Below are 16688 nucleotides of genomic sequence, written 5' to 3'. Positions count from 1 at the left end.
TTAATGCACATTAATGTCTGGGAAGCACAGCAAGACTTTTGACTTAGACTCTAATACACTAGCCTAGTGTGAATTTGAGTGAGTTACTTAATCGCTATGTACTTTAGTTGCCTACTCTATAAGATAGGTAGGTTATAAGAAACAGGAATGCAATTCATGCAAAGAGCTTAGTGCAGTGTCTGGAAAATAACAAGCGCTCAAATGGTAGCCACATATTATTTTTCCTATTTTCATTCAGGTTCCACTGCGCAGAAGGGGCTTTAATCATTTCCGGGGGCCCATCTCATCTGGCTACTAGAGAAACAGTTCAGCTCAGAATGATTAAAACTATTAATAAAAAAGAAAAATCATTTGCGTTCAAGCTCAGGTGTTCTCTGGAGTCATGCTTTCTGAGAACACTCTTCGGCACATTATCAGGCATCTTGTTTAAATAAATGTGTTTTGCACAGATGGGGGCTTTGATGCGGACACCTATCGGTACGGAGGTTCTTCATCTTTCCCGTCTGGTCCGGGCATTTCCTAATGAAGTTGAGTCCCTGATCAATCCCGGGTCCTACTTCTTGAGGCAGAGATTTTAAGGCTGTATCATTTTTGTGACCCAGAAAGAAATAGCATTTAACTGGGTCGCAAAGGAATTCGGTGACAGGTGACAAGACCTTGGTGTGTGGGAAGACTAACGGTGGGCATGCTAGTTCTAAGTGGTCGGAAATTGGCTCTGAGAGGAATGAGATTAAAATGACCAAAAGGGCAACAACTTTGGGGACAAAACTGAAAGGCCATGATAAGATTTACCGTGTAAATAAGTCACCTAACACAGAAAAAAGCTTGGGCTCTCAGCACACAGGGACTTTTTGCAGGTCTCAGAATATAATTAATCAAGAATTCAGGGTACAAGGGAATTAGAGAGACCATAACCTGGAGGCATGCTGCTGAATTATTCTGATTATTTTTAACAATGAGAAAATTTAATTTTCCCATCGTGTGGCATAGATTTGAAATTTGGGTAATGTGGCGAGCAACGTTCCTACAGTGCAGTCAGCAAATTAAACTGTTTCTTTTGATTTGGATTTTCCAGCAAAAATCAGGATCACGTGATTGAATCTGAATCACGGAAATGATTGTCAGAGCTGGAAAATACTTGAGAGAAAAATGTACAGATTACAATTGATTCTTGAGTCTTAACACTAAGCTGCCCTTTGTAATTAGTGTGAGTGTGTGTATGTGTGTGTGTGTGTGTGTGTGTGTGTGTGTGTGTGAATCTATTGAATTATTTGATGTTATGTACTGGGATCAGGGAGATGAATAAATTATTCCTATATATATAATGGAGGCAAGGTCAAATTACCAACACATTACATTTTCTTTGACAGGAAAAGGCTGTCAACACTTTCTAGTCTCCAATTAGTACTCATAGAGTTAAAAGTGAAGAGCTGAATTCACTTTTTGATGAACCCAGCATTCACAGAAGACAGGCTGCAACCCACTGCTCTTGAGTTACCCATTTTTCACATTATTTCAGGCATTGCTTATTTAAATATTTCCAAGTGTACTTTTCATGCTTTTTATTAGCACATCAGTTATTCAATACGCATTTGCAGACCATTACGGTAATTTTCCAAATATCTATTGCCTCATTTTGTACCTGTAATATCCCTACTTTAATTGTGCTCTCAAAATTTCTGAGGGCCTCACCCAAAGCATAGTTTTGGTTTCAGAGAGACTTGGTGTGACTTCCTCTGTTGTGGGTTGAATTGTGTTCCCTAAAAAGCTATGTTAAAGTCCTAGCTTTGGGAGCCTGTGAAAGTGACCTTATTTGCAAATAGGCTCATGGCAGATATAAGCAAGTTAAAATGAAGCGATACTGGATTCGGTGGCCCCTATTCCGATATAACAATTGTCTTCATAAGAAGAGGAAAACAGACACAGACACACACACAAGGGAACATGCATCTGAAGGTGGGGAGAGACTGAAGTGCCAGGTCTCAAGCCAAGAAGCCCAAGGATTGTCAGAACGACCAGAAACTAGAAGAGAGGGTCAGAACAGATTTTCCCTCAGAAATTCCAGGACAAGGGGCACCTGGATGGCTCAGTCAGTTAAGCCTTCGACACTTGATCTCAGCTCAGGTCTTGGTCTCAGGGTCGTGAGTTCAAGCCCAGAGTTGGACTCTGTGCTGGGCATGAAGCCTACTTAGAAAGAAAGAAAGGAAAGAAAAGAAAAAAGAAAAGAAAAGAAAAGAAGAAAAGAAAAGAAAAGAAAAGAAAAGAAAAGAAAAGAAAAAGAAACTCCAGAAGAAACTAACTCTGCTGACCCTTAGATTTTGAAAACTCATGTTAACAAACCATATCTGCCTTGCAGAACTGGGGCAGCATTTAAATGAGATCCCTCTACTAGGTGCCGATACAAGTGTTGTGCACGCTGATTCTAGCTTCAGTTCAAGGAAGCCTAGACAAGGGGCACCTGGGTGACTCGGTTAAGCGTCAGACTTTGGCTCAGGTCATGATCTCACGGTTGGTGGGTTCGAACCCATGTTGAGCTCTGTGCTGACAGCTCAGAGCCTGGAGCCTGCTTTGGATTCTGTGTCTCCCTCTCTCTCTGCCCCTCCCCTACTGGTGCACATGTGCACACGTGCTCTCTCTCTCTCAAAAATACACATTTAGAAAAACAAAAATTTAAGGAGGCCTAGACGTTAATAAACAAGCCCAGCAAAGATAAACAACTCTGTCTTCTTCAGAAAAAAAGATCTCACCTGTTTTTCCATTTTGATTGACATTTTTTTGACTGACAAGCAGCAAAAGCAATACTAAGTAAGCTTTTGTTGGGGGAGAGGAGAACTCCCCATACTTCTACAACCCTCGTGATTTCTGTTTTTATTTTCCATTTATTTTCTTTTCCATTATTACTTTACAGTAATACAGTAATTCAGCCATTCATTTGCATAATTTTTTGCAGCTGTAATCACAGTGTTGACATCATTTTTATATTCATATCCTATTCTTTCGTTCTGTGTATTTAGATATTTTTCTTGCTTTTACAAAGTTATCGTATTTAACTTTTCATGATTTGCTTTCTTTTTTATTTTTCTTTTTGACTTGCTTTCTGTATATTTGAGGGCCATTGATGAGTTCAAGGAAGATAGAGCTTCTAAGTTTGGAGACCAAATGGGGGAGGAGATGGGGATCCTTCACCTGCACCCCCTTCCCCTGGACATCCCTAGATGGTGGGCCTGTCCACTAGGGTGGGAGGGTCTTATATTAGAGAGTGAGAGGCCTTGGGAGACCTGGAGACTAGGGCCTAGCCCCTGTTGGTCACAAGGAATGGATGCTTTCCAAATCTATATACCCTTTCTCCAGAGGAATTGGCTCATGTGGCCGTGGAGGTTTGGTGGGTCCAAAGTCTTATGAGGTGGGGTAGGATAGGCCAGGAGCCTGAAGACTCAGGGAAGAGTTGCTGTGCAAGTCCAAATGCAATTGGCTGGCAGAATTCCTTCTTGCTCTGGGGAGGTAAGTCTTTGTTCTATTAAGGCTTTCTACTGGTTAGATGAGACCCACCCATGTTATGGATTGTAATCTACTTTAGTCAAAGTCCACTGATTTAAATGTTAATCTTATCCAAAAACACCTTCAGTAAATAGTATTTGAAGGGTGCCTAGCTGGCTCAGTCAGTAGAACATGCAACTCTTGATCTTGGGGTTGTGAGTTCAAGCCCCACATTGAGTGCAGAGATCACTTAAAAACAAAATCTCTAAAGGGGTGCCTGGGTGGTTCAGTCAGTTAAGCATCTGACTCGATTTCAGCTCAGGTCATGATCTCACAGTTCATGGGTTTGAGCACCACATGAGGCTTTGCGCTGGCAGTGTGGAGCCTGCTGGGGATTCTCAATCTCTCTCTCTCTCTCTCTCTCTCTCTCTCTCTACTCCTTCCCCCCATTTGTGTGCTCTGTCTCTGTCAAAATAAATGAATAAATTAAAAAAAATAAAAATAAAATCGGGGCACCTGGGTGGCTCAGAGCCTGGAGCCTGCTTCTGATTCTGTGTCTCCCTCTCTCTCTACCCCTCCCCTGCTCACACTCTCTCTCTGTCTTTCAAAAATAAATAAATGTAAAAAAAAAATTTTTTTTTAATGTAAAAAAATAATAAAATCTTTAAAATAGAAAAGAATATTTTGCCAAAATAATGTTTGACCAAAAATATTTTTATTTTAAGTAATCTATACATGTTTTAAATCAGAAGATGAAGAAAGCTAAACTCTTTCTTATTCCCAACATAACTTCCCCGATATATAATAATATACAATAATGATCTCAAATGCAATCGTTTGGTGCATATCCTTCCAGCCTTTCTTCTATAATGAAGTGTAAATATAAATGTGTGAAATTTGTTATACAAATATGGGATCCAACTGTTCTGAAACTCACCTTTTCTACTTCACGGGACTCCCTGGATTCCTTCCTGTAATCAATACATTGTTTTAGCAGCTGCGTAATATCCCGCTGTATGGAAGCACCTTAATTTACTCTTATTGATGGTCCTCTTATTGATGGATATGTGGCATAATTAGCAGTTTGGAACTGTCACAAACAACACTGTAGTGTATGTTGCGGAACATATCTTAGCAACCCTGTGCAAGTATATTGTACAATAGAGATCTAATAGTGAAATTATCATATCAAAGCATATACCCATTTTAGATATTGCTGGATATTGTCAAATAGATGCTTAAGAAGTGTTTGTGGAGTTGAAAGACTCAGAGTTCTAAAGCAAAGACAGCAGAGAAGGAAAGGAGAGAGGAAAGGAAGGGGAAGAAAAGAAGAGAGATTAGAAGAGACACAGACAATGTTTTGATACCGACTACATTTGGCCAAGCTGGTGCTGTAGACAGTACATTGTGTCCATGAGGTAGACTCTAAGAAGACAGGGCTCTTTTGTCATTGAGCCAACAGAGCCTGATAAAAAGAAGATGCTGGATAGATAAATATTTGTTGAATAAATGGTACAAAGAAAATCAAGACCCACTGAGTTTAAGTAAAATAAGACATGAAAAGTATGTTGTATGTCTTATGCCCTCAGTACATGGTGGCTGCCTCTATAATAGCAGATACTAAATTATGCTGTCACTAAGCATTGGAAGAGTAAGTGTTTTTCTAAATATTTTATCTAGTTTTGAAGGAGTGCAAGTGGGGGAGGGGCAGTGAGAAAGGGATACAGAGGATCTAAAGTGGGCTCTGTGCTGACAGCAGCATGCCCCATGCAGGGCTTGAACTCACGAACCGTGAGATCATGACCTGAGTCAAAGTCAGACATTCAACCGACTGAGCCACCCAGGTGCCCCTACGTATTGGAATGGTGAGTAAACCCCAGTGTGATGCCTGCGGAGCAAGTGACTTCCCATTGCCTCATAGAGGGTGTCCTTGGCTGAGGGACATCATCTAGAAAAAGTAGGATTCGGCCTCTATGCTTGGATTGAAAGTCACACAAGGACAGGCTCAAATACCCGAGAGCAGCCTATTTGGGAGTAAGCAAGGCAAGGGGTCCTCAAAGACTTGAGTGTGGTCTCAGCCTCCATTTTTCACTGAGGCTCTGGTTGCCAGCTTTATGTGGCGTAAAGGGAGGAACACAAATGTTTTCTTGTGTACGATCTCCTCTTACAATAAACACCCCAGTGTTCGTCACAATATGAGAAGAAAGTGGCACAGCCGCTGTGCGGGGTGTGCCCCACACCCAGGAGCTGCGGCAATTACACCATTTCGGATAATTGTCTTGTAATTGCTGCTGTGATTTAAAATCTAACGCTATCCTCCAATTGTTCTGATGTCTTCTCATGAATAATGCAATCGTCTCGGGAGCCCTCCGCCAGTTTCTCATTTAGATTGGCCCTGTGTTTGAGTTATGCACCATTGTCTCACACACCATTGTCTCTCAAAACTAATGTGGCAGAGACAATACAGGGAATAATTAGGACTTGGCTAATTACGGGAAATGGGAATGTAAGTGAGGAAGGTATGAAGTTCTTCCTCTGAAAATATTTTCCACCCCCACTTGGCCTCTGGGTAAATAAGAGGAGGGCAGATTTCTCTTTGAAGGCCTACTGCTATTTCCGAATGCTGGCCATGCTCCTTCTGTCTGATATGGTAAGAGCTTTCTTTTTGGAACGGAAGGAAAACAGATTTCTCCGTAGGGTGACTTCTCTCCGTGGCACTGTGTTGTCATCAAATGCAAACAGCTCTGTAAACATGAGCCGGCACATCTCCCTACAATGCCAAAATACCAATTGTTTCAATGAATGGGCAATGACAGCTTGGATTTCTGTTTCTGGAATCTGGGCCTTGGTTTAATAGAACCAGAAGAAATCAATTGTGTTCAGACAAATGACAATTGGGTCATTTTAGAATTTCAATTTAGCTTCTACCAAGGGAAGGGACCATCTCAGTCTGGTAGAGTCTTGATCACTTATTTCCATGTCAATGACATGATGCCCTCACTATGAGGCCCTCTCAGCCCTAATGAAAGTGGCGGGGTACCTCGACCACCTCCCAGCAAATGGAAGTAATCAGGTCATGTGTAGTCACTGTGGGGCTTCTCATGTTAGGGCCCAACGTGAGTATCTCAGTCAGTTCAAAGCCTGCATTTCTCATTTAGAAGAAAAGCATTCACATGAGCACTTTATGGCTTCTCTCTGCCTTCATCACATCAAGGCCTGCCCACCTTAGCATTCCCAATCTGCACACCGGCATACTGCCCTCCTGCTCCCCTCTGGGCCTTTGTACATGCTGTTTTGTTTTTTCAAGTCAGTACAGTATTTTCAAGAAGGTTTTTTTTTTTTGATTCCCCAATCTCTGTTGTTGCCCTTATGTTCTTCCATAGCCTCCCGAAGTTAGCCATATCATAGATTTCTCGCATCATATTATAGTTTTCTATTTACTTATTCTCCTTGCCAGACTATGACATGTGGGTGGGCAGGACTAAGTGTTCCATCCAGCTCGGCCATGTTTGTCTTCATTGAACATCTGGTAAAAGACAAGATGAGTAAAGAAATACGTGGGCTGGGCTAGGCAGCATGCCCTCCAGGAAAGGGGGTGCCCAAGGACTTCAGAGTGTTCTGATGTGATTTGTGGTCTGTAGGATAGTTTTATTCTACAGAGTAGAGGCGGCTGTTTAATGTCTGAAGGAACCTAATTGGGGCTGCACATGCTGGAAATGGTTATTTAATGTTTGATCAGTACTCCGAAGCCCCCACGGCAGGTGGAAGTGGTTGGAGGGCAGGGGAAATGGTTCTTACCAGGAGCCTCAGGCAAGTCAGGCTCACCCTTATCTATCTCCAGTTAGCACCAGAGTTTGTTGTTTGTCGTAAGGGAGTTTAGTGAAGATTTTTCGGTGGTGAAACCGGTAGAGCTGATGTAGAAGTTGACAGGAGCTATTACCTAGGCACCTTCCTGGATGAACAGGTGAGCCCAACAGCCTCTACCCTTTGAAGTGACAGCCAGGGCCTAGGGACTCTATCCTATATTGAGTCATTTTCGGGGGATTCTGTCCCCCACTAAAAGCCTAGCTGAAGCCTACTGCCTGCGTGCAAGGTGCTTGTCAGGAAAGACAAGGACAGATTGCTGGCGCTTCACTGTAAGGCAGGCGCGCATGCCTGTTCGATGTCTGCTAACGGGTGTATGTGCGGGAGAATTCCGTGCGAGGCCTGCTCCATTGTACCAACCTGTCTCAAGACCAGGCGGGGGGAAATCCAACAAGGGGAGGCCCCCCATACCTGCCAACAAAGAACCGAATAACTGTGACTGACCAATTATTAGATCCATTTGCAACTTTGTGTTAAGGACTAAATGAGGGGGTCCTAGACCAGGAGGTTTACTCTGCAGGTAAAACGCCGGAGCTCTCACACACTGGTGCACTGCTACAGCCAGGGTCAGGCGCAAAGCCTCAGCCAGCTCTGGCAGTGCTCACAGAAGCGCTCTTGGGGTTTCTAGCGGGACGAGGTTCCCTCTACGACCGGCGGCATTTCCTGCCACCTTGGTGAGGAATTACTGAGTAGCGAACATAACATAGTACTTGGGAGGGTTCATCATGATATTTTTAGTTTTCTTTTCAAACTGATTTTTTAAGGCATTCTTGAGAAACAAGCATGATTATTCTTGAGAACTGAGAGTAAATTGGCATCCACAGTCATTCACTTCTTTCAACAGACATGTTGACACTCATTCATTCACTATTCAACAAGTACTTCTTGAGTACGTATCAGGGACCCACACGCTGCAAAGTTGCAACTTGAGCTCCCTGATCACTTGAAGCAAAGCTGCGGTTGTGATTCGTAGAATTCTTAATAAGGACTTCGAAGGACAGAAAGGACTGGCCATTTTGCACAGGCAGCAGGAGGGGGTGGGCAATCTGCATTCTATCTCCATAGCAGCTTCTGAACACGTCTGCTTCCCCAAGCCAGGCGGGGTGGTCTTTGATGACACTGACAAGCTTGAGGTGCTCCAAAGCTTGGTCCAGGTCCCATTAAGCAGATTTGTGCTGACAACAGCTGGCATTTGACAGGTTTCTCAGCCTGCAGACAGGTGACTTTCTTGATGCTTGATGCGGTGACAGCTCTGATAGGCCATCCTGTTATTTCCAGGTTTGTGCCGGGCCTGGGGTTTCCCTGGGTATTTGCACTTGAGAGGGAACCAACTTGACAGGCATAGACAGGTAATGTTATTGATCGGTGAGAAAAGGCCACTACACTCTTAGTCTAAATCTTGGACATCAAAGTCTCAGGGAAGGACAGGAAGTAATATTCCCAACCTGGCTTCAGAAAGGGCTCCATAGGAAGAAGTAAAACTTTCACTGTTTGCAGGTGACATGACACTATATATAGAAAACCCTCAAGACTCCACCAAAAACTACTAGAACCGATCGATGAATTCAGTAAGGTCACAGGATACAAAGTTAATACGTGGAAATCTGTTGCGTTTCTATACACTAATAATGAAGCAGCAGAAAGAGAAATCAAAAGAAGAATCCCATTTACAATTGCAACAAAAATAATAAAATACTTAGGAATAAACTTAACCAAAGAGGTGAAAGGCCTGTACTCTGAAAACTATAAAATACTGATGAAAGAAATTGAAGATGACACTAACAAATGGAAAGATATTCTATGCTCATGGATTAGAAGAACAAATATCATTAAAATGTCCATACGACCCAAAGCAATCTACATATTTAATGCAATCTCTATCAAAACACCAGCAGCATTTTTTTTCCCACAGAGCTAGAACAAACAATCCTAAAATGTGTATGGAACAAAAGACTCTAAATAGCCAAAGCAATCTTGAAAAAGAAGAACACTGGAAATATCACAATCCCAGATTTCAAGATGTACTCCTCAGCAAATGGTGTTGGGAAAACTGGACAGCGACATGCAGAAAAATGAACCCAGACCACTTTCTTACACCACACACAAAAATAAGCTCAAAATGGATTAAAGACCTAAATGTGAGACCTAAAACCATAAAAGTATTAGAAGAGAGCACAGGCAGTAATTTCTCATATCATCCAAAGCAACTTCTTTCCAGAGCTGTCTCCTGAGGAAGGGAAACAAAAGCAAAAGTAAACTATTGAGAATAGCTATATGTATAGATGGACATCTATGGCTTCTGAGCAGCAAAGGAAACAATCAACAACACTAAAAGACAACCTACTGAATGGGAGAAGGGGAGAAGATGTTTGCAAATGACATCTCTGATAAGGAGTTAGTATCCAAAATCTATAAAGAACTTTTATAACTCAACACCCAAAAACACAAATAATGCAATTTAAAAAGTGGGCAGAAGACATAGATATTTCATTTCTCTAAAGATGACATCCAGATAGATGGCCAACAGACACGTGAAAAGATGCTCAACATCACTCATCATCAGGGAAATGCAAGTCAAAACCACAATGAGATATCACCTCACACCCATCAGAGTGACTAAAATCAAAAACACAAGAAACAACCGGTATTGGCGAGGATGTGGAGAAAAAGGAACTCTTGTGCACTGTTGGTGGGAATGCAAACTGGTGCAGCCACTGTGGAAGACAGTATAGAGATTCCTCAAAAAGTTAAAAATAGAACTGCCATGCGATCCAGTAATTCTATACTGGGTATTTACTCAAGTATGAAAACACTAATTCAAAAAGATACATGTACCCCTGTTTATAGCAACATCATTTACAATAGCCAAGTTATGAAAGCAGCCCAACTATTCATTGATAGATAAATAGATAAAGATGTGGTATTTATATGCAATAGAATACTACTCAGTCATAAAAAAAAAAAAGAATGAAATCTTGCCACTTGTAACAACATGGATGGATCTAGAGTTTAATGCTACGTGAAGAAAGTCAATCAGAGAAGGTATTAAATCTCACTCATATATGAAATTTAAGAAACAAAATGAACCAAGAAAAGGGAAAAACCGAGAAACAGCCTGTAAACTATAGAGAACAAACCAATGGCTACCAGAGGGGAGGTAGGTGGGTAGATGGGTGAAACAGGTGAAGGGGATTAAGAACACCCTTACTGAGTACTGAGTACCATCGAGTAATGTATAGAATTGTTGAATCATGACATTGTACACCTGAAATATAACATTGTATGTTAACTATACTGTAATTTAAGCTGTTAAAAAAAAAAAAAAAAGGACTCTACAGTCCTTCCAGGCCCTGACACGTTTTACGAGCACTCTCCACATTTGTAAGACTAATGGTTTTTCCGATAAAGAATTGATTGCAATCACACAGTTGATTATTTCCTTCTAGCAGGCAGGGTCCACATGCCTGTCCTGGAACCTCCAAGTAGATGCTTATGGGCAAGGAGTTGTACTTCCATGTCTGGAGGACTCCCCCCTGACTATCTTAGCCTCTCCCTTCTCTTCACACCAACATCTTAGCTGCCAATCCACCTCTACTTCTCATAGAAGCTCTACCATTCTAATCCCTCGGGCCAAAAACCCAGATGTCAACTGACTTCCCTTCTGCATACCGTCCACTCAATTTTTAGAAATGCATCAGCTTGTAAGTACTTTTAGAACCTTTACAAAATACTTGCGGAATTTACCACTTAACCCCATGATTACCAGCCTGGTCCAAGTTACCACCTTGTTTGCATTGTTGGAATATAGTCTTTACTGTGTCTTTCGTGGTCTACTCCCCAGCTCTACCATTCACCATTTGATAGTTGCCTCTGCCTCTGTAACTAGGTCAAGTCCATGGGGTGAGAGCAGCATCTCACATATGGGAAGGGCCACTATTTAATAAACGGATAAAGAATGTACCACTGGCAGACCTTGGGGACCTGACTCCCAGCAAATGTTGAAAGAACACATAATTTAGCTTAAGGTCCATGAGATGTTATCCTGTTGCGTTCATGAAGTTAGGAAGCAAAGACCACAGAACTATATCCCTTTACTCCTTGCCCTCTAGGCATATTAATATTGACCTGACCCAGACTAACGTGTTGGGCAGCAGCTTGAGCCCAATCTTCCAAGGGAGCGGCTTGGGGGTTCCCACCCCATTCTTGGCAAAGTGATCTTGATGTTTACTCTTCTATCAGGATTCTGGGTAATAAAGCCACTAGTACCAGGAACCACACAGCAGTGCTGGACTGACCCACTGGCACTGAGATCCTGTCCTATGCCATTGTAAGTGTACTTTTCACATCCCAGAACAATTCAACTTCCCCACAGGGAGAACAGGTCAGAAGCGATTAAGTTTGAGGGAAATGAGAAAGGACAGGATGGAACCCTGCCTGAGAATGAAGGACAGGACCCTGAATCGTCTTCACAACCCAGGGCGTAAGTGCTTTGAAGCCAGTGGGCACTATCTTTTTTTACTGTTTGAGAGAGAGAGAGAGAGAACAAGTTGGGGAGGGGCAGAAAGGGAGAGAGGATCCCAAGCAGCTGAGAATCCGCGCTTGTCAGCGCGCCCAACACGGGGCTCCGATCTCATGAACTGTGAGCTGAAACAGTCAAACGCTTAACCGACTGAGCCTCTCAGGTGTCCTGGAAGTCAATGGGCTTTAAACTATAGTTCATTCGTGTACCTAGAGCTTCCTTGTTTACCTCCTCAGAAGAAACCAGGAACCAGGACAGTTACTTCAGTTTTATTAATCTCATTCAGTAAATACATAGAATTTTCAGTAGCTTTGATAGTGGAAGATTGCTGAGGAAACCGCATGCCTCACTTCTTGTTGGCCTTTGCTGCTGACTTGGTGACCTTGCCAGCAGATGACTTCTTATCCACAGCCTTGATAACTCCCACAGCCACTGTTTGTCTCATGTCCCGCACGGCAAAACGGCCTGGAAGAGGGATGAAGAATGAGGTTTCTGGAAAGTGATACGTAAGGAAATGCTCTTTAGTCTGTACCCTGCCCACAGGAGATAAAAAGCTTTCTTCCTAAGACTCCGTAGCAATCCCTGGCTCACCTAGAGGTGGGTACTCTGAGAAGGTCTCCACGCACATAGCCTTGCTGGGGACCATCTGAACAATGGCTGCGTCACCCGACTTCAGGGCCTTGGGGTTGTCCTCGAGCTTCTTGCCTGAGCGCCGGTCAATCTTTTCCTTCAGTTCGGCAAACTTGCAGGAGATGTGAACTGTATGGCAGTCCAGCACTGGGGTATAGCCAGCATGGATCTGCCCGGGGTGATTCAAGATAATCACCTGGCATGAGAGCAGGACAGAATTTGTAAGAAACATGGCACGTGATCTGGGGCCACATCTTCATGAACCTGGGGCCTAAGAAACCAGAGCTGATCCGTAAGGTAAGAAGTATTCCCACCAATGCCAGTGCTCTTAAGGTTCTTGGCGTCCTGGGCACTCACCTGTGCCACAAAGCTGGCGGCCTCCATGGGGGGGTCATTTTTGCTGTCTCCAGCCACATACCCACGGCGTATGTCCTTTACGGACACATTCTTCACGTTGAAGCCCACGTTGTCACCAGGCAGGGCCTCAGACAGGGCCTCATGATGCATCTCCACAGACTTGACCTCTGTGGTGAGGTTTGTGGGGGCAAAGGTGACCACCATCCCAGGTTTCAGGAAGCCGGTCTCTACACGGCCCACAGGCACAGTGCCAATGCCTATCCAAGGGAAAGGAAATCAGCTGTCCCACACACCTCTCCCTGCCTTGAACAGGCTTCTTGGGGGGTCCCTTGGTTCTGCATTCGAGGACAAAGGGCCACCTGTGGAACTAGAATGACACACTGCATGGATCATGAGCTATTTAAACTACCTATCGCATTAGCTGGAAAGGCTGGGTGCCTTTGCACGTTGTCCTAGCTCAGAAGTTGTGGATTAAGTCAGGATTTGAACCCTGGCAGTCAGACACCAGAGCTCATTCCTAACTTCCGAATTGCAGAGTGAAAGGTCTCCTCTCCGCCCCACCCAGCCCCTTCACCTCCAATCTTGTACACATCCTGCAGAGGGAGCCTCAGGGGCTTGTTGACTGGGCGAGTGGGTGGGAGGATGGCATCCAGAGCTTCCAGCAGAGTCACCCCGGTGGCATTTCCCTCCTTCCGTTCCACCTTCCACCCCTTGAACCAGGGCATCTGCCGAGAGAGGTAGAGCGCACGTGAGTCTGGGGCACAGGTCCCGAAGCGCCCCCTCCAGGACCGACTGCACCTTGCTCCGCCCCCCCCCCCCCCCCGCCCCCGCCAACCCCGCACTCACGTTGCCGCTGGGCTCCAGCATGTTGTCGCCGTGCCAGCCGGAGATGGGCACGAAGGCCACGGTGGCCGGGTTGTAGCCGATCTTCTTGATGTAGGCGCTCACTTCCTTGGTGATCTCCTGGAAGCGTGTGGCGCTGTAGGCGGGCTCGGTGGAGTCCATCTTGTTGACCGCCACGATGAGCTGCTTCACGCCCAGCGTGTAGGCCAGCAGCGCGTGCTCGCGGGTCTGCCCGTTCTTGGAGATGCCAGCTTCAAACTCGCCCACGCCGCCCGCCACGATGAGCACGGCGCAGTCGGCCTGCAAGCGGGACAAGGGGCTGGGGCAGGGGGCCTCAGATGGGCTGGGAAGCCGGCTGGAGCTCGGCAGGCCCAGATCCCTTTGTAGAGCTGAGGGGCGTGCCCCCAGAAACTTACCAAAAAAGGCCCACAGGGATTCATGGACTTTCCTGCACCACCCCAGGTCCTGCCTCCCAGTGAAACTCTCATCTACTCCCACAAATGAGCTTTTAGTTCCTCCTTCCAGGAGCCCACGTAGGCGCCTGACGGCGTACGGCTTTACCTGGGATGTGCCAGTTATCATGTTCTTGATGAAGTCCCTGTGGCCTGGGGCATCGATGATGGTGATGTAGAACTTGTTAGTCTCAAACTTCCACAGGGAGATGTCGATGGTGATGCCACGCTCTCTCTCCGCCTTCAGCTTGTCCAGCACCCAAGCATATTTGAAGGAGCCCTTGCCCATCTGGGGAAGGGGAGGGGAGGATAGTGCATTGATGGTGAGCAGAACGGTTTATTACAGCCAACTTCAGGGCACCTTAGACCGCGGAGTGCACCCTGCTTTCTGCACTCTGCAACCTAGACGCCCCCCCCCCCCACCGCGAAGGGGGACAGCCACTCCTACACACAATAGGCACCTTACCTCAGCTGCCTCTTTCTCGAACTTCTCGATGGTTCTCTTATCGATACCCCCACATTTGTAGATGAGGTGCCCGGTAGTGGTGGACTTGCCAGAGTCCACGTGGCCGATGACAACAATATTGACATGGGTCTTCTCTTTGCCCATGGTGCGGCTTCACTAGTCACTACTGGACAGACCGTGGGAGTGGGTGAGGCCAAGGTATTCCGAGCCTGCCTCCTTCCTTTATTTCCCTCCATTCTGCTTGGGTCCAACACCCCTTTCCACGTCAGTGCCTACTAGTCCAGAGTTTAAGACATGGCAGGCATAAACTGCAAAGTAAAACTAACCTACCCAGGCTCACATGCTGGGACTAGTCCCAGGGCCCTGGTGGGCACTTCCAAGAAGTCCTAGCTCATCCTTCCTCCTCAGTGAGCCTTCCCCAAATGGCCAGGGCTCAACCAACCCCTCCTCCCCAACTCCCTCCTCCATCTGATTCACTTCTAACATAAAAGACCCCAACGTTCTGTAGTTTGCTTGTTCCTTACAAGAACTCACCTCTAAAAAAAAAGAAGCAAACTAGATCCAAAGACCAGCAAGAGCTACAGCAGCTGTGACGATACCCAACGTCTTGCCTCTTGCTTTTATAAAGCTAGCACTGGACCCTCCTCCTTCTGGTTCCCACCAAATCCAAAACCAGAGCCAAGGGTTTAAAAAATGCCACTCCCTAAACCCAGTCCCAATTTAGAAGACTCCTACCTTGATTGATTGGATTTTTGGGTGAAGAGAGGGTAGACCAGGCCCACTAATCCTTTTTTAAGTAGGATTACTGGGCGTGGGGTGTGGGAGAAGGGAAAGACTGGATAAGATATAGAATACATGTGCATGTTACCGGACTTTGTGCAGATGTTCCCTCAAGACTAAGGTATGGAATTGTTGTGGCTCTTCATCCATTCAGCATTTACTGAATACAGCACCCAACACCATACGGGAGGATGAAGACACGCAAATTAGGAAATAGTCAAGACCTCTCTTCTGAGAAGCTCTCAGGCCCCTGGAGACATAGCAGTCGCTTCTGGGTCTCCTCCAAGTCAGCCATCTAAGATCTCTTAAAGAGACTGCTGCTTGGACTGAATGGGGACTGACTGTGGCTGTTTGGAGCCTTCTCTGAGGCCAAGTATGTCCTCATCCTTCCCCTAGAAAGTCCTTGGCAGAGCTCAGTCATGCACAGTAAGCGCTCACTCCTTCCCCCAGCTCCTACTTGGGCCCAGGAGAACAGGAAGCCTTTGAGGAGTCTGCCCTTCCAGGGGTCCTGGTCCCACAAGGGCCACGTCCCTGCTTCGCTCATTTTTTAAGTCATTATTTTCCACCTTTACTCCTAAAGAACCAAGAAACTAAAATGTCAGAGAAGTGAGGTCCTTAGGAAACATCAAATTCCTCCCTTTCCCCGTTTTGCAGAATTATCTGAGGTCTCAGGTGACAAAATACTTATTCAAAAGGTTCAGCAAGTCCTTGTTCCCCACTATCAGTATATTTTCCTCACCCAGTCACCTTCTAGAAGGAACGAGGCAGACCTGTTGAGCCCATTTATCCATTCCACTTACACCTAGGAGTAACCACTGCTTGTCTCTGCCCAGGGAACGATAGATGCAACTAGGAGTAATACAGCCCGTCTTTGAGGGGTTCACACTCCAGTAAGGAAGAGAGACCACAAGAAACATTTCGATGTGAGGATACAGAACTAGGAACGCTATCAGTGGGGCTGGTTCAGGAGAGCCTCAGGCGTGTGGGGAGGTGAGGACTGCTTCATAGAGAAGCTTCGTGGGGTCTTAGACAGTGAGCATGTCAGGGTCCACAGGTGATGGGGGGCGGGGGCTTGCCAGGCAGAGGAATCAGCTGAGCAGTCCTACACTCAACTTGCCAAGAGGTCAGGGAATGGATTAGAGAAAATGGTGGCTAAAGGGATGAAGAGGAAAGATCATTATGCATTAACTCCTCAGCATTTAATTTTCCCCAACTGTAAATCTAATTATGTAATCCCCCGCTTAAATCTCTTGATTACTCTTTATTGCCCTCAGGGGGAAAATTACTCGTTCATTACATG

General features: G+C 45.2%; 1 protein-coding gene across 1 annotated transcript; it reads right to left on the bottom strand.

Annotated features, from left to right (window-relative positions):
• Nucleotides 1-12159: 12159 nt before the first annotated feature.
• Nucleotides 12160-14752, bottom strand: LOC102959764 (elongation factor 1-alpha, oocyte form-like). Its single transcript, XM_042958077.1, has 7 exons — nt 14609-14752; nt 14252-14431; nt 13694-13990; nt 13422-13572; nt 12848-13104; nt 12452-12686; nt 12160-12325 (listed from the first exon to the last, which is right to left on the bottom strand). The coding sequence occupies exons 1-7, from the start codon at nt 14750-14752 to the stop codon at nt 12207-12209; spliced, it is 1383 nt and encodes a 460-aa protein (XP_042814011.1). The 3' UTR covers nt 12160-12206.
• Between the last annotated feature and the right edge of the window lie 1936 nt (nt 14753-16688).

The sequence above is a fragment of the Panthera tigris genome, chromosome D1, assembly GCF_018350195.1.
Source record: "Panthera tigris isolate Pti1 chromosome D1, P.tigris_Pti1_mat1.1, whole genome shotgun sequence".
Taxonomy (NCBI): domain Eukaryota; kingdom Metazoa; phylum Chordata; class Mammalia; order Carnivora; family Felidae; genus Panthera; species Panthera tigris.
Note: the sequence above shows the minus strand (reverse complement) of the source record. Positions and strands in the feature narration are given on the sequence as shown.

Coding starts and splice junctions, on each gene's coding strand:
- LOC102959764 (XM_042958077.1), bottom strand. CDS start 14,752: ATGGGCAAAGAGAAGACCCATGTCAATATTGTTGTCATCGGCCACGTG. Junction 13,105..13,421: donor GGATGTGTACAAGATTGGAG/GTGAAGGGGCTG, acceptor TCCCTTGGATAG/GCATTGGCACTGTGCCTGTG. Junction 12,687..12,847: donor CCGCCAGCTTTGTGGCACAG/GTGAGTGCCCAG, acceptor CTCTCATGCCAG/GTGATTATCTTGAATCACCC.